This window comes from Mercenaria mercenaria, chromosome 6, assembly GCF_021730395.1.
Source record: "Mercenaria mercenaria strain notata chromosome 6, MADL_Memer_1, whole genome shotgun sequence".
Classification (NCBI taxonomy): Eukaryota; Metazoa; Mollusca; class Bivalvia; order Venerida; family Veneridae; genus Mercenaria; species Mercenaria mercenaria.
In genome coordinates, this window is record NC_069366.1 from 78,027,478 (window position 1) to 78,049,908 (window position 22,431).

Consider the following 22,431-nt stretch of genomic DNA (forward strand, 5'->3'; position numbering starts at 1 on the left):
GCCAAGGACTTATTGGCAAATACATTTTGTTTAAGTTTGATGAAGATCGGATGAGAAATGTTTGACTTTTGAGTGCGGACAAGATTTGTGACAGACAGACACACAGTGACAGGCTGACACACACACACACACACAGACAGGAGTAAATCAATATGTCTCCCATGTGGGAGACATAATAACCTCTCTTTCATTGAAGACTGGTCGGTGATGTCAAACACTTCTTATTACACATTATTGTAATAAACAACAAATAATATGCTATAGATCTACTTAGAAAATTGTTTATTTCTTTTATTTGAGCACTTCAATTTTGTCAACTTTTCATGTTACACCCCCAGTTTTGTTTGGCTGGAGATGAAAACACTCCTGGCCAAAAATTTTATGTAGTGGGAACACTGCTTTAAACTCTTACAGCCGATAAAAGGGGATCTATATAAGTGCCCCAATTTGAACAAAAGTGAGAAAGAACCTAACAATGATACATTGCAAACAGACCAAATTTGATGAGGCTCCATCAACCTGTTCATGAGAAGAAGTTGTTAAAGGGTTTGTTTTTTTTGTTAACATGTAGCAGCCCCTAAAAGGGACCAAGTGCCCCTATTTGAATAAAATTGTGACCTTATAATGATGCTTCAGACCAAGTTTGATGATGATTAATCATGTAGTTCATGAGAAGAAGTCAATTAAATGTTTTTCTATTTTCAGTTTTAGCGGCCCATAAAAGGTGCAAAGTGCCCTCATTTAAGGTTTCGATGGAGGCCTTGAGAAACAAAAATCAAACAACACCAAATCATAGAAAGAAAGAGTTGTTTGACATGAAAATTGAACAGCATGTAAAACATGCATATTACTTTACGAAACAAGTGTCAGTATACTGATATAAACATTGAATTCCGGAAAAGGGCTGCCTAAAGGGGCTCCACTTCCGGACAGTTAAACGCCTTTAAAAACTCACCATTTTCAAAGAACAGTTACACATGTTCGTTTTGATGCATTTGCAATAGCGTGCGAGTGGTGAAATTTCGCATAACAAGGTGGAACAGAGTTTTCAGCAATTGTTTATCTTTATTTCTTTACAAATGGCATTCATTTTCAAAGGGAGACAACTGTTCCCGATTATTTTAAGTACAAATGGCATTCATTTTCAAAGGGAAACAACTTTTTCCGATTATTTTAAGTAATCTTTGAGAAAAAGTTGTCTCCCTTTGAAAATGAATGCCATTTGTAAAGAAAAAAAGATAAACAATTGCTGAAAACTATGTTCCACCTTGTTACGTGAAATTTCACCACTCGCACGCTATTGCAAATGCATCGAAACAAACATGTGTAACAGTTCTTTGAAAATGGTGAGTTTTTAAAAGCGTTTAACTGTCCGGAAATGGAGCCCCTTTAGGCTGCCCTTTTCTGGAATTCAATGTTTATATCGGTATACTGACACTTGTTTCGTAAAGTGATATACATGTTTTACATGCTGTTCAATTTTCATGTCAAACAACTCTTTCTTTCTATGATTTGGTGTTGTTTGATTTTTGTTTCTCAAGGCCTCCATCGAAACCTTAAACAAATTTGAGTGAGGACCTTACAATGATTCTATAGACCAAGTTTGAAGAAGATCCATCAAGAGGTTCATGAGGAGAAGTCATATAAAGGTATTTCTATTTTTAGCTCTAGTGACCCCTAAAAAGGGCCAAGTGACCACATCTGAACAAAATTCAGAGAGCCTCGAGGACCTTACACTGATGCTTAAAAGACCAAGTCTGATGATTAGGTCCATCAAGTGGTTCATGAGAAGAAGTCGTTTAACTACTTAAAGGTATTTCTATTTTCAGCTCTTGTGGCCCTTAAAGGATTTGAAAAAATGAGAATTTAATTACAATTTACATGTGAAGTTAGGTATGAATCTGTTAGCGTGACAAGCTTTGTTGACAATCTTATTAGGAGACAGCTGCTCATCTTACACTACTTTTAAATGCAGTATCGAAGTTGACTATAGGAAGTGCGCCAGTGTACAATATACTGACTAAAGGTTAGGTTTAACATAGGTATATGGTACTGTAGTGGCAGGGGCCAGTTATGTATTTGGCCCGGGTACGTTTTCTAAATAAAATCGACAGATGTACTTTAAAGGCATTTATATTCAACTGGTTATTTATGATGTTTATAGAACTAAGAATTCCTGCATACGAGTAATTATTGTGTAAAATAAATATATATGCTTGTATGGATTTTCCTAGCTCCGTGTAAACGGCCTGGTCTAAAATCTTACCCGAGGTAACGGAAGTCAGACGAAATGGAAACGGTCATCCATCCATCCAGATTTAGCTCAAATCTGCGGGAAAAGTAAACGGTTATGAGACACTTTTCTTCCCAACATTATTTTCGTCTGGCCACATGCTTTAAAAATATACATAATTATTGTTTTAGGTCAGTCATTTGCAGATAATATGGTACAGGTCGCGCAAGTTGTGCATTTCAGGCCATTTTTGCCTTTGAAATGCTAAGTATGCCTTTCCTCGGGAGCCCATGAGCCGTCCCTTTAATGATTTCCAGCAAAAATGCATTTAAAATCTATAACACTTTAAGAAAATTTTAATCTTACCTTAATAAATGTTCCTATTCCTGTCAATCCATGCAATATTTTCAAAATAGTTTTCCAAGTAATAAAAAGAAACTAACAGAAAAACAGCACATGTCAGTTAGACATCGGCCATTTTGGAATGCCCTTGTGACATCACACCAAGTTATTTATCACATCACATGACTTTCATAGAGGAAATGTAAACAAAGCAGACGTAAATTTTATCCTGAAAAATAAGCTTTTATTACAAAGAATCTTCAATGAATCTTTGGAGGATGGGAATAAAAAGTAAGTTTTAGTTGATTCAAAATGAAATTATGCTAATAATTCATGTTTTCTCTGCATAATTCATCATATTCTTCCAAGAAAAAAATTAAAATGAAAGTAAAAAGTTTTTCCATAGTTAGCACATGTGCGGTGATAGATCTTGTGAGATATAAGTCAAATCTAAACATGGTAACGTGTCAAGGAAAGGGATGGCTCAAGGGCTTCCGACGATATATGCAATACATCCGCTCAACACTTCCCTAGACTTTTTCAAAACTGGATTTTTACTGCACTAGTATAAGCACAGATTTGTGGAATTTTCCAATTTACTGTCCCTTGCCCCTTTACTGCTACCAATAATATCAGTATCCCTGTTTCTCGTATTCTCAGGGTTTCTCATATTCTCGTTTTTTGCCTTCAAGTTGTCAAATAATTTAATGTTTGTTATTTTCTAGATAGGAATGGTACAAAACTGACACACTAAAAATTTCAAGTGATTTTAATGCATATTGACGAAACTATCAGCATTTTACTCAGTTTTCAAAAACATCCTTATTTTTTTCTGGTGGTGTCACCAAATTTGCCATAAATTATTGATTATGCAATTAATTGTAATATTTCTTGATGTACTTAATACAGAATATATCTTTTTATAACACAACGGTAATTTTAATGTTTTAAATTCTACAATTTATTTGTGATAAAAAGCCAAATCTAAATCCACGGGAATACGAGAAACTCTTGGTTCATTTCTGCGGGTGAGGGTGGTATCAAATACAGTAACAAAATAATTAAATGGGATAATTTCAGTAACATTTTATGACTCCATCTGAAAGACAAGTGAATTTTCTACAAAATAACACCCAAATGCTGTTTATGGAATGGTTAATCTGTTACTGGGAATAAAAACAACCCCTTAGGCCCCCGAGAATATGAGAAAACAGGATACTGTCTTTAGCAAAGGGATCCGACACGTGTGGGTCACCTTAATATGGCATAATAAATAGTACTAAGGCACTGGGGGCAAAAACATTGGTCAATAGATATATAACTGTGACCAGGGAAATTGCTCTCTATGGGCCCTTCAACTTCTTCACTCAACAAAAAACCCCAAATTTTTAACACGTTTCGTTGCATCCATTGTTTCTCTCTGTGAATTTCAGGGCTATGCATTGCCACTCATGAAAACACACAACTTTAATCCATGCCTTAAACGATGTTCATTTTGTCAAGCTTTGTATGTCACAATAACGAATAAATTTCATTCCATTTACACGCGTTCGTACACACGGAATGCATCAGTAAAATGAATCTTAAATTCAAATTATCGGCGAGTAATTGCTACAGATCGATAAACAAACATATTTTACTAACACTCACCACTGCTGAAATGTTTCTGTTTCACTTAACATAGACAAAAATCAGTTCCAAGTAAATTTTAAAACATTTTCGCCAACATACTCCATTTTCCATGTCGCGTGCAACTGACAGAACCGGTGATGTAACAAATGATTTGATTGGCTAAACGCTTTAAAATCACTTGTTACATCACCCGTTCTGTCAAATAGCACGCGCCAGTAAAGATGGAGGATGGTGGGGGAAATATTTTTAAAATCTACTTGGAACTGATTTTCGTCTGTGTTAAGTGAAATATAAATATAACATTAGTGGCCAGTGTTAGTAAATATGTTTGTTTATCGGACTGTAGCAATTTTTTACTGACAATTTGCGTTCAAGAGTCATTTTACTGATGCATTCCGTGTGTACGAACGCGTGTAAATGGATCGAAATTTATTCGTTTTTGTGACATACAAAGCTTGACAAAATGAACATCGTTTAAGGCATGGATTAAAGTTGTGTGTTTTCATGAGTGACAATGGATAGCCCTGAAATTCACAGAGAGAAACAATGGATGCAACGAAACGTTAAAATTTTGGGTTTTTTTGTTGAGTGAGGTAGTTGAAGGGCCCATAGCTCAGCAATTTCCCTGGTCACAGTTATATAGAGTGGGCAGACCAATGCTCGGCGCATACCAACGCTCGGCGTATATCACGTTTCTCTGGGAATTTCTTAATATATATTTAAAATATCAGCTCTTGTGAGTCCCTTTTCGTTTGTTTACATCACGCGTAATTTTATCCAAGTGCGGTTCATTTCCGGTATGGTCACGTGGTCACAGTAAAGCAGACCGTGCAAGGCTAAAAGCCGTTCAGTTTTGTGTTCTACTCTCATTAAAACAGATTTTCTGGTAAAACATGTATTAAAAAAGTAGATTGCAGGCGGAATTATGGAGAAAAAAGCATTTTTCTTCTTATTATTTTATTTTTTTTATACTTAAATAAACTATAAACCCTTATCATGGCATTTTATACGGACCAATTGTACTGCACTTTTCTGTAGCTTATGCTGTTCAAGTAATTGATATACTATGTGGACTAATGACACTTTTGAAAAGATTTCCAAAAATAATGGAAATAAATCATCAAATATCATAAGTTATTGATTTCTTGAAGTTAGACTCACAGAATTGTGATAAATTATTTTCAAATGAATTCCTTCAGATAAGTGTTGATATAAAATGTGTTTATTCAATTTATATATGCAGAATAGAGAGAGGGGTAATTTACGTACATGTTTATGTACTTAAAATAATCGGTTAATCAATACAACCTATGTCTTGTGTTAGATATTTCTTATACTTCACTTTAATGCATAAATAGTTCAAAATTACAACCTGCAGATTAATATGCCGTACGCCGAACGTTGGTATACTTACGCATGAACCGCACGGGTTTTACTGGTACTATTTTTAGCTCCCGTCTATTACGTCACGGTGTGACTAGAAATATGTAAACAATATGGTTGAATACTCACAGATTGTTCTACAAACTGACGATAAAAAAGTACGGTAAGTTAATGTAAAATCAGTTTTTAGATTTAAAATATGTAGTTTTTACGCCGAGCATTGGTCTGCCAACTCTATCTATTGACCAATGTTTTTGCCCCCAGTGCCTTAGGACTATTTATTATGCCATATTAAGGTGACCCACACGTGTCGGACCCCTTTGGTCTATAGAGCTAACCCTCATCTTATGAAACAGACAATACCAGGGTTATCCGACAATATGTGTAGATAGACGCTTCTTAACTACCACCTATTTACAATTAAGAAACGTGTTATTACGATTCTAAACGGAGGTAATTGTTAAGATTTTGTTTTGCTCCATGATAAAATCATACAGGACGTCTCACCTGGCCGGTTATACCGGTAATTAGTGCAACACTTGGAACTCTGACGTCTTTGGTAGCCATCTTGTTTATCGACTGGTTTTTGAAAAAAAAAACTACACGAAAGTATTCTTTTCGTTAGGTACCTACATGCACTTTTCCAGTCCTCTCTTTCCCGAACAATCAATTAAGGTTAGGGGATACAAAGGAAGTAAATATTCTGTTATGTAGGAATAGATACGTGGTGGTAAAACCTCTTAACTATAACTTTTATCAGTTTCTAGCTCTCTTTCCATTTTATAAATGATTTTCTTATTTCATTTCCTAATTTTACATTTGTACAGAATAGCTGCTTTTGGGTTCCACAGGCGAAACATGAGACACTATCATAGATGGTAGAAAAAACCGCCTACATGACACTCATCAGATCCAAACTTGAGTATGGATGCACGGTATGGGCCCTCATTCGCAATGCGACAACCAGTACCGAGTACAACTGTTAATGATTTATTACTCCCCTTTACTGGTACAGTAGACACTGCCATGACATATAAATAGGGCTAAAATTCAGCCGTGTTTTTTTTTTCATTTTCAAAGTTTTGTTGTACAAAATTTATATCTCTTTGGTTTAATATTATACAATTTAATTGATTGTATTACGAGTGTAAAAAACCTAAAAATGATAATATAGTAATACTGAATTATTTATTTTTCTGGTGTTGTGACGCGCATCTGAAAATGTAAGCAATGAAATTATTCGTAAAAAACAAGGATAAATATCAAACAGGGAATGCCACTTTCCAAAAATGCAGCCTCCCAAGCACGCGGGCGCGCACACGACCAACACACACAAACTCACACAAAGCAAAATCACCAACACACACTTTCACAAAAAGCAGACACACAAGGACAAAACGAACAATAAGGGAACAAAGTGGGGCACCGCCTCGGAACGGTCAGCGGCAAAACCACCACTGAGGATCTTAAACCGGTTTATGGTGCGCACCCAACCTCACTAGCTCTTACCCCCACCATGTTCCAAAGACACGGGACAGTGTAAATAAAAGGAATCCCCGCCAGCGGAATCTCTAACATACGTAATGGAAACAAAAAGGCATGGCATTTAAAACACAAAAATGCTCCTGTAAAATTATATAAAAAAGCAAACCTTAAGAACCAAAAACGTATGTACTCAATGCCTTTGCAGAAGACAGAGCATCAAGAGAAACACCCTTAAGGGCCCGACGAAACAGGCCAGAAGACAGATATCAAAACAGTTCAGTCCTGGTGGAATTTAAAAACTGCTTGTCTTAGGGTCCTCCCCCTCTTCCGTTAGACACAATTAATGAGGGAAGCGTAGTGTCCAACTGTAAACGGGTTGAACACTAAACATGCGGTATGTCTCAAAACAGTTGGGTCGTAACCTCTTTTAATAAACGTTTTATAATTTTACCAAATACAGTTGGAAAATTACCATGACCCAAGCTCGCACGAAGTTTGTAAACCACATCCCCATAAAAACGGGTTTTGAAATACCTTATCGCAGAAGTGTCTTTAAATTACTATTGAATTTTAAAACCAAATCAGAATTACGATTGTAAAAATAGCAAAATATTTACGCAATTTGTAATAACGGAAGCCTTGTTGAAGAAGTTTATTTCCAATATATTGACTGCGTTCATTGATATTATGACTACACACTCTGGCAAACCGAATTAAGTTGAGAAATATATACCCCATAAGATGTAGCCTGAGGTACATCCCCATCCAAATGGGGAAAATTTACAATACTAAAATTAAAATCATCCCTCTTGTCATAAATTTTGGTGTGTATAATATTAAATTGTCATAAATAGAGAGATGTAAATCTAAAAACGAAGCATCAGTATTCGAATTGTTAGTGCTCCCTCGGATAATAGTATCCACCAATTGACCAAAAACGGATTATCCATATTAAGAATATCATCCAGATAGCGTGATGTATTATTAAATGCAGTTATAATGTCTGCCTGCGTATCTGGAGAAAAGCTTAACATAAAATCTTTTTCATAACAATATAAAAACAAATCTGCGACAAGGGTGCACAATTTGTTTTCATGGGAATCTTTCGAGTACAGCCAAAGAATTTGACGAAACGCTTAGAGCAAATGATAAATAGACTGAAAATTTTCACTGTGTGTTTAAAGATTGTGGTAAATATGTCACTTTGTCTGTAAAATATTGAAAACGTTTGATTTGCCAGGCGTTACCACAGTATTTCAGTCATGTAACGGCGGGCAGTTAACCTAATCAGTGTTCCTGGATACTGTACCAGTACAAACCTGTTCTCCGCAAGTAACTGCCAACTTCCCCACATGATCCACATGAATCAGAGGTGGAGGATGAATGATTTCAGAAACAATGTCGTTTATCAAATCGTCACGGAGAACATACGTCCCGCCCGAGGATCGAACTCACGACCCCGCGATCCGTAGACCAATGCTCTACCTACTGAGCTAAGCGGGCGGGTCACCATTTTAAGATAACATGGTTAATAACCGTCATATTGTTTGCTCGGAGGCAGGTATGACTGTTTGACAATATTCCTGCACGGAGGTTGCTGCTGCATTCTTCATCTCCAGGGAATTAGCTCGTTCATATGGTTCGCTGGTGGCAAGGGTAAACAAACGTAAACACATAACTCCAACTCCTAGGATTACAAATCCAGATAAGAAGGACGTGTCACTGACATTCTAAATGAAAATTGTATCATTGAAAAGTTAGTATATATATGCCTCTTACACTGATATTATTCCTGTGCAAAGAAATTTTTATTCAATGAAGAAACTTAGTTACTTGTTATTTAGCATTAATTTCGGGTAGATGTTAAATTAATATTGTATGCAGAGATGTAGAAAGACAATAGAGACAGACCACTTCATTAGACAGGAAAACCTCATTAACAAATGGCAACAGTCATACACATTTTAAATAGTGAAACATATTTTTCAACCATACAGATAAAATGTGCAGTCTTTCTTTGGTTTAAACATATTTTATTTCCCAATATGTACATATCAAATGATTATTTACATACATAAATTCTGGATTGGACTGGAAGCCAGTAGGCTTATTGAAGTCCTCTCCATTTTTCTTTCTTTGACGCTGTCTTGCAGTTGTAAGATAAATATACATATGCATACGCGCACATTGATTTTCATATGTTTCTACAAACAGTTATTATTATTATTATTATTATTATTATACCATATTTAGTTATTCTTCTAGGCTATTATATAAATGAAAAACTGAAAATAACTATCGATTACTATCTTATACGTATACAGATATTGGTTGGAATGATAAAAAATAAAAGTTATAAGCAGACCTTTTCGAAGCAAAGAATACAACCAATAAAAATAATAGCAGACTCGATTTGAATGAGTCTGTTTATAAATGCGAGGTAATGAATAATATAACATCCCTATCACCGGCTCACACAATAGTACGCCAATAAAACGGCCTACATATTGCTAAATTAAAAGTTAGCATATCACTTTTGTATAAATGTAAGATGACTATTTGTGCCTATTAAAATGATACTTATTCATGAGTAAAAATAGTTTTTTTCCCTTCATTCAGTGTATCAATACGGATAATTCTTATTAAATATCAAATTAGAGGCATAATTTATCTTAATTGTAAAAAAAGCTAAAACACAGAGGCAGTCCTCTTTAACACAAGTCCAGAGTAGGCTTCAAAATGTTTGTTTGCCCTACAGACCACAAAGGCAACAGTGTATATGTAATTATATTTTGTGTTAAATAACAGTGACACACATTTTTAACTTGTGTCGTACGTTGATGTCTCCTATTTCAAAATTGCTTATCCCTTCAAATCTTCCACTATTGTATGTTGTATTTTTATGACAATGTTTTTATCACCTACACTCGCGCGACTTTTCCGACTTCGTCTGGACATAAAATAGGATATGAACCGCTTCTAGACTTAAATTTGGTGAAACATTAGGACTGGCAAAAAGCAATATGAATAATATTCATATAAGGAAACTGCAGCAATTCTGGGTAAAATGACGTCAGTTTTTCTTCATACGGACATTGAATCAATGCACAAGAACGAAGATACTCATATTTATTACTTTATTATGTAATATAAATCTTAAATCAAATTTCCACATGTAGTCATATTTACCATAATATAACCAGAAACACCGTATTTAGTAATGCCATTTATAAATAAGGAAAGAAGTATGACGTCATTGAGCTTTTCATTACAGTGATCATGTGTATCAAGAATTACTATTTGTCTTCTGTTTGTAGTCCGATTTTCATTTTTTTTTGTCCATTTCAATGTTTCACAAAGCGCTTAAACAGAAATATTTCCAAATGTTGCATTTTCCTTGACTATGGACTACTCGCACACAAAAAGAAATGATTGATCCGAACTACCAACTTCCGCGAAGGAATACTAGTAGTCAAAAGCGTAGTACAATATATATTGCATACCGTTTGTTGTCAATGTTCATTTTCAATTAAGTAGTTTCTTTCCATTTAAAAAAAGTATTAGTTTTTAAAATATTTTTGTAATTCAACAACAACAACAACAACATTTATTCAGCAATTAAGCATCTATAAATTCTTCTAGCCTAAACAGAGTTGACATGTAGCTAGACATATTTAATATTTAATATAATAATACAGATACTGAGAGAAGCTTTTCATTATTATTATTATTATTATTATTATTACATCAAGATATAATTCTGAAATGCAGTACGTTAAATGGAAAAAACGGTGTTGCTTCAAAAAATGAAACTAGCTTTCAATATCTTGTCCTAGTTTATTCGCAAAATAAATGAATTTTGACAGATTCAGCAATTCCCTCCTGCTTTCGGAAGACATCAGATTATCAAATTTATTGAGGGTGGGCCATCTACAGTAATACGGTTTTAAATATTTTCTCCGTAATTCTTTATACAACGGACATACAAGAAGAAAGTGATATTCATTTTCTAGAGTATTAAGATTACAAAATTTACATTTTCTATAATTTCGATCCGTGTTGTTATATCTACCTCTTTTATTTCCAGATTATGTGATGACAATCTAAATCTACTAAGAGCAATTCGAAACTTTTTATCTTCAATTACATTTAAATATTTTCCAAGATTAAAGGAATGTTTAAATCTACTGTAAGAGAGTAATCATTTTTAATTGAATAGGCCCAGTTTGAATTATTATATGTAATATTATTGTTCTCATCATTACGCAGCATTTGATAAATTATTTTTTGTAGTGAATTGTAGCGTACCGTATTTATCTTTCTACAGATTATCATGGGAACTCTTCCTAGTTCTCCATACAAACCAACCAGATTGGTTGATTTATTAACGCATAGAAGTTTACGACAAAACTTGGTGTGAATGATTTCAATGTGTTTCCCCTCATTCATACCCCAAATTTCAGAGCAGTAGTTACGAACAGTAGCAACTAAAGAATCAAACAATATACATCTTTTATTCATTGAAAATTCGTTACTATTAAAAATTGTAAAAAATTTGTGCATAGCCTTAAAAGCATGCTCTGCTTTGCATTCTTGTGTCCTATGCTAACTCCCATTTTTGAAGAAGTATACCCCCAAATAGTTAAATGACGACACAATCTCTTATTGTGTATTATATAAAGAAAAGTCATACTGAATGTGTCTAGTACTTTTTTTCAAAAATCATAACCATAGTCTTCGCAGTATTGATCTTTAATCCCCATGTATTACAATATATTTCAACGCAACATCGATTGTAAAGTTTCTGGTGAAGTTGCAAAGAGCACTTGGTCATCTGCATACAAGATGAGAAATAATATCAAGTCTTCGTATGAAAATATTCCATCTAAGTACGAGTTTATGTTATCAACGATATCATTCACGAACATCATGAACATCAAAGAAGAGCTAGGATTCCCCTGTTTTACGCCAAAATTTGAAACAATAGGTTCCGATATTAATTCAATAAAATGGTAAATGGAACTCTTTTTAAGCTCAATATTAGGTAGCCAAACTGCCTATCATTAATGCCCTACTTTGTTTGTAGATTTTTTTTTGTTTTGTTTTTGTTGGGTTTAACGGTGCACCAACACACTTATAGGTGATATGGCGACTTTCCAGTTTTGATGGTGGAAGAAGACCCCATAGAACCACCGACCTTCTGTAAGCCAGCAGGATGGCACATGAAGAATTCAACGCTCCGAGTGAGGCTCGAACCGACATCGGTAAGGAAAAGGTGATTGTAAATCCACTCGGCCACGGAGGCCCCTTTGCTTATAGAAGTTCTTTATCATGGTAAATATAGTATGTCTTTTTTTCTAATCTTGTCATGCATGTGATAGATAGATATGTAATTCTTATAGTTTCAGGTATGAATTAATTGTACTCGTTGACTAAAAATATGTAAGTCATACAGTAGTATATTGTTACAGTATTTGATTATTTATCTTCCTTACAACTTGCCTACTACACTGATAAATGCAACCTATGCGCAGGAATATTGTAAACAATCACCCCTGCCTCCAAGCAAATCACGTTTGACGATAATATTAAAACCATGTGATCCCATAATGGCGACACGCTTGGCAAATGCCCATAATCTTCAGGCAAATTGACATTTATGTCACAATCTTTAAGAACATGATGAAAGTATGCAATGTACCGATATTTTGCAGTATGCGATTCGTCTAATTCTTTGTCTGTACTCAAACTACTTTGTTTACACTGTTTTGCAGGTGCGCGTGTTAACACTAGTAGTATTACTGCATTATCTATTAGTACTTTTTGCCCGTTTTACTAGCAAAATATATAATATTTAACTATTGAGATATAAACCTTAATCAAAAAAAAAGGAAAAGAAAAAAAAGAAAACTGTAACTCGGCCGAAATTCAACCCAATTTATACGTGATAGAGTTTGCGATATATGGTTATACTTGCGTTTATTTACTAGATATAAAACCAGTCTATATCTAAAATTAGACTATGGGATATCCCTTGCGATTAGTAAACACATTGTGACAGGTAGAAATTAATTTCATTGGCTGGTCTAGATGTATCAGCCAATGACGATACAATAGGATTCTCCCAATTTGAAGTTGACAGGAATGCACGACAGATGAATCTAGTACGATGGAGGGTGTACAAAGTTTTCTGTCAAGGCTAGATTTAGCTGAACATGCGGAAATGTTTATGACAAAAGGGTTCGATACAGAGGACGACCTTACTTACCTAGTAGAAGAAGATCTGGACTCCATGTACATCACTGATCAGAAGGCCAGGCAAAAAATTCTGCAGGCCGGTGAGTTTTATTTTATTTTCTATGGTCAAAAATACTTCCATGTTTAGAAAAGCTTTCTGTATCAGGTCATTTGAATTTTTAGAAATATTTGAGCTATTGATCATCGAGTCTATACGTTATTATACTATTCGTTAAAGGCACACGGTGTCTTTTGAAGATGTGCTGCACAAATTAAGACATTCAAATGAAGTACCCAGGTAAACCCGTGTAACTATCAATCGTCTATATGTTATAGTTTTAACATGTTGTTTTGAAGAAATCAGAATGTTTGATTGCACTTTTATTTGTTGGCTTGAATATTGTTGCAAACTTTAATTTTTTATTATCTACCTTTAGAAGACTGGTTATGCTTTTCTATACCACAAAAGAACTTGGAGTGGCGATTTGCCTAATGATCTATGCAACTGAGTGAAATTCGTTTTAACAACGTCTGTTTGGTCAGAAAATTCAGCTGGTTCTAAACTTAAAGTTCTGTAGAATTTCTAATAAACTTGAATGAGGAAAAATGAACGCAAAGAAATAAGGATGGCAAACTTTCATCTTGCCACTGAGTTTAGACCTCTTGTCCTTTCATCAATAAGATTAATGTAGATCTACAACCAATTCTGTCCTAAAGCTGTGACTCTGCATAAGTATCACCAAGTTTATTTAAGACATTATATGTGGGCCGCGCCATGAGAAAACCAACATAGCCACGGTGCATTTGCGACCAGCATGGATCCAGACCAGCCTGCGCATCCAAGCAGTCTGGTCAGTATCCATGCTGTTCGCTTTCAGCCTATTGCAATTAGAGAAGCCGTAAGCGAACAGCATGGATCCTGACCAGACTGCGCGGATGCGCAGGTTGGTCAGGATCCATGCTGGTCGCAAATGCACTATGTTGGTTTTTTCATGGCGTGGCTCATATAAGTTGAGCACCCGGCGGAGCAAATATTTTCCTTCATCCCGTGATCAAAGAAATATTGTCAGCAGACCTCTATTCACATGAGAAAGTTGTACGTTAAAAAGGAAGTTGTTTGCCTTGTAGCACTGTAAATCAGTTGACCGCAAATGCACTAAAACTAAGATTAATGCTATCTAAAAGGGTGCTAAAGTGAATACACTGTATGAAAAAAAGTAACTGAAATACGTTTCAGTACTGCATTTCAGTATGTTTTAACAAGGAAAACTTAAATCTATCGGTGCTTGCAATTTTGAAAGATTGATTTTTATAGCTTAACTGTCGAAGCTAGCAGTTTTCAAAGATTGATTTATTACTAAATTATTAGCGGAGAAAGGAAAAAATCTACATATTCAAGAATCTGATGAGAGAAAATGAGATAAGATCAATCAGTGACATCGATTTATAATTAACAGGTCTTTGGCACAGTTGTCTTCAAGTCTCAGAAAACAGGTGAAAATCGATTATAACTTTTCATTTGATAAAGAATTACGTTGACACGAAGGCGGAGAAAGCTGGCGCTTTAGAAACCATAGCTTATTTCTTTCCTATTTATGGTCGCCTTTTAACTACTTCTGACATTAAAAGTTCACATAGGAGCATAAAATAAGAGATGGACGGACTGTAAGACCAAAAAAAAATGTTAGGAGGACATTTTCAACCAGTCCTGCAATATTCAAAGGGAAATCACTGGCCGAATGGTTAAAAAGGTCGCATATTACTCATAGCTGTCAGTTCGGGCCTCGCTCAGCTAGGATGGCATGCGAATAAACTTCTGAGAAGAAAGCCGTCGATCCGACTTTCGGAAGCCGGAGGTCGATGGTTTTATATAATATAGCCTTCAAGCCTGGAATAATGTAGCGAAGGAGCACATAGAACTATCCTCAGTCAAACAGACATCTTAAAAAATCTACTTTCGGAGGCCCGGAAAAAATCCGAGTAGTACCTCAACAAGTCGGTCTGTGTAATAACGCCTAAATGCTATGAAATATTAATAATTATAAAAGTCTTAACAGAATATTGTCTTGTTTTGTTTGGTTAAGAGTCACACTGACAAAATTTAGGTCATATAACGACTTTTCGAACCTTCAAGACGTGGGAGGAAAATCCGTGCTGCCCTGCCAGGCATTTTTTCATCATGGGGATGGGGATGAACCTGGGTAGTACCACCAACTTCCTTAAGCCAGCTGGATGGCTTCCTCACATAAAAACTTTTACACCTTAAGCGAGTAAGCAATCGGCCATGGAGGCCCTATCAGAATATTGATATGGACCCTGTCGTCTCCCCAAAACCCTAACCCCGACGATAATTTACACATTTCTTCCACGAACTATTGCAAAATAAACCAAACATTTATTTTCCAATCCTACAAACTTTTGGTTCGACAAAATTATTGACTTATTAGAAAATCTATGGTACCAAATCGATGGCTCAGAAATATCCCTATGACAGATGACATACGGAATTGTTTGCAATTGAAGCTAGTCAAATTGAAAAAAGCTTTAACGGATGTACGTTGGAACGGGCGGCGATTTGTCAATACCATTAATATGTGATATCAATTAATAACGGTAACTACCGATACATTTAGTCTTCATTACTATTGATTAATAAGTTTGAAATCAATAAAACATCCAATGTAATTTGTTTTAATCAATTTTAATTGGTTTGCACTTGCGGGAATTTTTTAAGTCATAAAATTTGGGTAAACACAATCAGTTTTCTAAATTTTAAGCAAGCCCCGGCTTCAGGTCATAGAAACGCTACCGAGCTTATTGGCGGTTGGCCAATGCCACGAAGAACACGACTCATATTCGTCAAAGTTAAAAAGCTGAATCCCCTCGGATATTTAGACCTAGACTTCTGTTTGATCAGTTAGTCTGAAATGTACGGTGTTAGTTTGGGCAATCGTGACTTTTTATTTAATACTAAACCGCGATGCACGATGATACGATGACGAAAACGCGATGGCACGATGATGAAACAACGATGGTGAAAACGCGATGGCACGATGATGAAATCGCGATGGTACGATGGTGAAATGTCGATGTAATATCGCGTTTTCATCATCGTACCATCGCGTTTTCACCATCGTGTCATCGCGTTTTCATCATCGTACCATTGCGTTATAACCATCGTACCATCGCATTATCACCATCGTACCATCACATTTTCACCATCGTATCATCGCCTTCCGGTGGTCATACGCAGTGGTACAGTATATGTGTTAGTAAAATACAGGCTTGATACAATCTCATTTTCACATTGCACTGTGTACTTTCTACATCCCAACAAGAATAAGCTGTGTTTTGAATAATACCATGTGACTATTACACCTAGCTTTTTATTTACTTCCCTGTGTACATAAAATACAAAGGACGTGGCCTTGAAGATTTTACAGTTTTAATGAACTGAGCACTGAACATTTAGTAAAACATTTTGAAAAACAGCAGAATCTAAATGGTAAATTTCGTCTTACAAAATACATTGAGATACATTCATCTATTGTTGACAAAAACACATGTGTTCGGGACTACGCATTTCTAACCGGAAGGTCATGGTACAATGGTGAAAACGCGATGGTACGATGGTGAAAACGCGATGGCACGATAGTGAAACTACGATGGTACGATGATGATAACGCGATGGCACGATGGTGAAAACGCGATGGTACGATGGTAAAACCACGATGGTACGATGATGATAACGCGATGGCACGATGGTGAAAACGCGATGGTACGATGGTGAAAATGCGATGGCACGATGGTACGATGATGAAAACGCGATGGCACGATGGTGCGATGGTTAAAACGCGATGGTACGATGATGAAAACGCGATATTACATTGACATTTCACCATCGTACCATCGCACCATCGCGATTTCATCATCGTGGCATCGCGTTTTCACCATCGTACCATCGTTGTTTCATCATCGTGCCATCGCGTTTTCGTCATCGTACCATCGTGCATCGCGGTTTAGTATTAAATAAAAAGTCACGATTGTCCAGACGGAACACCGTAGAAAAGTAATAAAACTATATGTCAGCATTATTTAAGCTAGTATATAACAGACACGGTACACGGACTACGGCTATATCACCACATGAATCCCTTTTTACGTGACTAACACTTTTTGGAGAGTTTTTATATACTTTTACATACCACGTACACTTTTTTTTTCTATAAAAAGTCAACATAATTCATGGATCATCATACCTTTACTCTTTATTTGCATTTATTCAAAATTAAACTATGCTCTAATTTTCGAAAAAGTTTGACGTAAAACTTGAAGTGTGCCGCTTTAAAGCAAGACCTCATTATTCAATATTAGCTGATTTGTTACAATATAACAGCCAGCGACTCGTGTTCAGTTGACAACTCGGGTACATCTACCTGCTAAATAATTTCTGTGACACTTGTCTGAAACGCATGTCGTCGACAATAAAATATCAGCCGTAACATTTTTATCTGATTTTGCATTAATTGTTAATAACACTTGAAAGGATAAAAATTGATCAGTTTGTAAATTTGCGCGGTTGTTAAGTTAGCAATCAATGAAACCGATCAATTATTTACAGTAGTAAGGCTCTAATGAAAGGTACCATTTGTCGGTGCTAACAGCATTGTTATAGATAGGAAATACAAGCCACTGGGATCACGATTAAAATTGTTACAGACTCGAGGGACTCTTAAGCTCAGTGGTTAGTCCTCTGCATGGCTTCGCAAGCGGAAGGTTCAGACCTCACTGAGAGCTGGAGTTTTCAAACAATATTATTAATAGTCTTTTGGATGTGACTTTGAATTGAAGTCCCGAGCGAGGTATTCTACACCCTACATGATAAAGAGGCAGGGGAAATTTCTGGCATTGGAACATCTCTGTAATTCTGCACTACCCCCAAAACCTTACTAACTAGCTCGTATCATCATTTAAGTCACAGATAAAGAGATAATTATAAGTTGCTTTCAAAAGTGACATACATGTAGTCATTGTATATGCTTGCACAAGAATGCTGGTGGTTTTATAAATCCCATCGACTAACTGACATTCACACTTGTTTAATGTTAGGAAGCTGTCAGCACATATTGTTAAAATGTTAATCATGACGAATACAAGAGCTGTAAAAATGACACTGGGGGAATTCTCTGGTAAAAATGTGTTAGACCCAATACGACTCGAAAATTCAACAACACTCCGGTCACAGTAACTAACTGGACATGTAATTTGCGAAATCTTATGTTACATACAATATACTGTTAGGGACTTTTTCGCGTTTATGTTTCGCGGTATTATACTCTGGTTGTGCACACTCATTGTTCATAATATTTACAGCACCCCACTACAAGCCGAGTAAAGAATACATTTTGTACGACTGGTTGAGAGGGAAAGGACTTGACCATTATTTCGTGAGTTTCATACAAAGTGAACTCGTTGACCTTGTTGATATTGCCCGACTGAACCTTCCAGACGAGCAGCTGTATGACGAACTAGAAATAACTCTGCCAGGACACAAAAGGAGACTTGAGAGAGCAGGTCTGTATATATACACGTTGAATAAGTCTATTTATAACTTATACATTTTATTGATGTACACGAGGTTAAGTGGGTATATGGGGACACATTGGAGTATGCATGTGATATTCATATTTCCTGAAGAATCCTAATTCTCCACCATACCACATACATAAAATTAAGAATGAAATACAGCTGAATTATAAAAGTCGAAAACTAAGATGGATAATTAGACTTCCGATATGAGGGAACACTGCAATCTGTTCGAAATAGGCCTTAGTAAAATTGTGTACTTCAGTCAGATAGGGGAGAATGAAAAGTAGCTTGTATTTCTAGTTCTGAACTGATTGCGTTTAACAATATAATATATGAGCCGTGCCATGAGAAAACCAACATAGTGGGTTTGCGACCAGTATGGATCAGCCTGCGCATCCGCGCAGTCTGGTCAGGATCCATACGGTTCGCTTTTAAAGCCTACTGGAATTGGAGAAACTGTTAGCGAACAGCATGGATCCTGACCAGACTGCGTGGATGCGCAGGCTGGTCTGGATCCATGCTGGTCGCAACCCAACTATGTTGGTTTTCCCATGGCACGGCTCATATCGCTATTGCTTTTGTTGTAAGGGTATATAAATGATACTATGATAACACATACAGAAGGATTTCGTTACGAGTTACACACACCTGTTTACCATCCTTGTATTTTAAAGTCTTATTGGACATGCGTGATACAGTTTATATATTTCAGTTCGTAGTTTGGCAAAGAAACACAAAACGTCATTACCGTCATTCGTCAAGTGTTCAGCTGATGTTGGAAAACCGGAAGCTGGAGAAATTACACCAGTTTCCTCACTAGAAAATGAACTTCCGGTAGCGTACGGAAGATGGGGTAAACCTCGCTGCCTAGTGGATGCAAAGTACGACTTTCTCATCCTTGATGCAACAGTGGTGTCTACAAATGATCCTAGAGATAGGGTTCATATAGGTAAGGTCCGAAACATGCTTAATGTAGATTGCGCCATTACAAATTGTCACCTTGTTCCTAACACCTAAGTAATATAGTCATGTATAACTGCTTTTTGAAGAACCATATATTTACCCATTAGTGCACTTGAGCGGCCAGAGTTCGTATTGTTCAGTGGCTATATTTTAAGAACTTTTTTTACTTTGCATGAAACTTTTCAGTTAGATTTACAATACAATACAATATTTAAGATACAGTGATTTTAAATGATATTTATATGTACTGCCTTATTAATATAAGGACAGTTCGGAAAGCCCATGCAGTCTTGATTCGGAAATGTTTAATTCTTTGTATTAAATTGCAGAATTCATGGTAGACTCTGGAAGTGACGTGGTAACTTTACGACAGGAAGTGCTAGATACCATGGACCTTGAACTGATCGGTCCGATAAACAGCAAAGGAGTGCACGGATCAAAAGTCAAAAATTTGTACCGAGCAAATATACTGATTGGTAACCAGGCCATTGAAATCGAGGTAAAATGCACAGCTATACTGTTTTATACACCTTCTGCAAAACATTATAATCTTAGTCTTTACAACTCGAGAGGTAAATTCGAAAGAAGATTAAGTGCTTCTTTATGTAAATGCACCTAGATCTATTTTGCATTCACCCCTCGAAATGAATTTAGAAAAAAATCTTACATGCAAGTAATATTAAAAGTTTCCAAACATCCAGGATCATTATAAACATTGGCTTGCACAGTTTACATATATAAAAATGACTCCAACTGGAATACATGTATTAAATGATTTTGTTTGTTTTAATTTAGGCATTTTAAATCTCCACATTTATTTGCAGGTTATGGGAGAATCCTACGATTCTATTGGCAGTAGAGTTATACGACATTTCCGTCATTATATAAATGGAACAAGCCATATTTGGTTAAGGGGAGACTTTATAGATCCAACATTACCTCATAAAACAAATATTCCGGAAACTGAGGACATTACAACACCTGTTCACCCTACTCAAGTTGATACGTCCATTTCCCCAGTCCAAGAAACGATGCAAGTAGAGGATGTACAAACTCCTATAGACGAAAAACATACCGAAATATTAGCTGGTCCTGAAGAAAGTGCAGAGGGAATTAGTGGTATGGAACAAGAACTAGATAAAAGTTCACAAATTCAGAAAGACTTTGTTAAGGTAGATGCTGATATAAGAGATCAAAAACCTGAAGAAATTATTACTGAAATTTTAGGGAAGAAAATTGATTTTGAATTTGCAAAAGCGGATGGAGTAGTTAGAGTTGAAGATAATGATAAAGACAAAGCTGATGAAACTGATAAAATCCTCTGTAAAGAAGATGAAATCATTGACATCCGGCCAATAATTGCAGCAAATAGGAAACGGCATGCCAGTAATACGGCAGGAGTTGAACCAGAAGAAGGCATTGTTCAAATGAATGGACGACTGATGAAAAAGAAGAAGAAATTTTTGCAAAGTGATTCTAATGTTATAGAAACTATTTCTGATCATATAAATGGAGCTTGTCACATAGGAAAATCGGGTAGGGAGACATTAAGAACAGTGCTAAATCAAAGATCGGTTTACTATAGGTCTCAGGTGAAAATGGATCCAATGGAGATAAGCTGACACACAAGCTGCCTTAAATGGCTTGTAGATCCATTGCAGAACGAGAGATAGCTATTTTTGATCGCAAGAAATGACGCAGATATAACTAGTAATAATTCTTTAAATGTATCGAATATATAGTTATCAAGCAATATATGAATTCGAGGTTTAGTTTTTTATGAATATTTATGTACTTTTTTATTCATATTTAGATGTGTTCAGAACAAAAAGTTTTGTTGTGTTTGTAAAAGTTTTATGAGAGTTAACTGTGTTTAGAATCCAGATACTTTAGACAAACTCTTTATGTGTAATTTTATTTGGGAAATTTTGGAAAATTTATATAGAGGATATTTGTTTGTATCAGCATAGACATAAATATCTTTAACATGTGAACTCCAGATACAATATTTTTATGGATGACGTAACCTTATTCTAGTGTGCACCGGTTAAATATATTCTGATCTTACATCTTACGAGCAAACATTTTTTTGTATTACATGCACGTGTCTTTTCAATGGGTTTCCCCAAATATTACCCTTTTTAGCTCGACTTTATGAAGTATATGGTGAGCTGTCCTACTCACACCGACGTACTTGATGGCCGCGGATTTAAAGTCCGCTCAGAAAAATCGACGAGGTAACGTTGGCATTTTTGTGTGATGAAGTTGAAAAATATACAGATGTAACAAAATCTGTTGACTATCCATATTACAATACTGTAACAGAAAAGAAAAAAATTCTAACTAAGCATGGTACCGTAAATATGAGGTGTCGAAGATACGTTTTTATGCTTTTAAATGAAAAAAAAACAGTTGACAGGCAGCCTTCGTTCACAACAATGCTGTCCAGTGGTTTTAAGTTAAAGTTAACCAATATATATGTGTGTTAGACGTCTATTCCGTCGGATAACTTTACTGTGCGTTTAAGCCACAAAACCCGGAAGTTCATCCACGATCATGTGTGTAGT

General features: G+C 35.7%; 2 protein-coding genes across 3 annotated transcripts in view; one reads left to right on the top strand and one right to left on the bottom strand.

Moving 5' to 3' along the window:
• The window catches only part of LOC128557871 (GDP-mannose 4,6 dehydratase-like), a 77,931-nt gene extending 71,743 nt beyond the window's left edge, over window positions 1-6,188 (bottom strand). The window contains exon 1 of one of the 2 annotated variants that reach the window (XM_053546397.1): window positions 6,098-6,188. In XM_053546397.1, coding sequence (XP_053402372.1) covers window positions 6,098-6,157 — 60 coding nt within the window. In that variant the 5' untranslated portion in view covers window positions 6,158-6,188. The remainder of the gene's footprint in view (window positions 1-6,097) is intronic. The other variant, XM_053546396.1, reaches the window with a different exon arrangement.
• Window positions 6,189-13,102: 6,914 nt separating this feature from the next.
• LOC128557872 (uncharacterized) lies at window positions 13,103-21,633 on the top strand. Its single transcript, XM_053546400.1, has 5 exons — window positions 13,103-13,413; window positions 18,686-18,886; window positions 19,614-19,850; window positions 20,194-20,363; window positions 20,689-21,633. Exons 1-5 carry the CDS (start codon window positions 13,245-13,247, stop codon window positions 21,484-21,486), a joined length of 1,575 nt encoding a protein of 524 aa, XP_053402375.1. The 5' UTR covers window positions 13,103-13,244; the 3' UTR covers window positions 21,487-21,633.
• Window positions 21,634-22,431: the final 798 nt, after the last annotated feature.

Bases quoted from the DNA above. Each gene is read 5' to 3' on its own strand.
- LOC128557872 (XM_053546400.1), top strand. From the start codon at position 13,245: ATGGAGGGTGTACAAAGTTTTCTGTCAAGGCTAGATTTAGCTGAACAT. The intron at 18,887-19,613 runs GTCTGTATATAT...TATATATTTCAG, and splicing joins AAGGAGACTTGAGAGAGCAG to TTCGTAGTTTGGCAAAGAAA. The intron at 19,851-20,193 runs GTAAGGTCCGAA...ATTAAATTGCAG, and splicing joins TAGAGATAGGGTTCATATAG to AATTCATGGTAGACTCTGGA.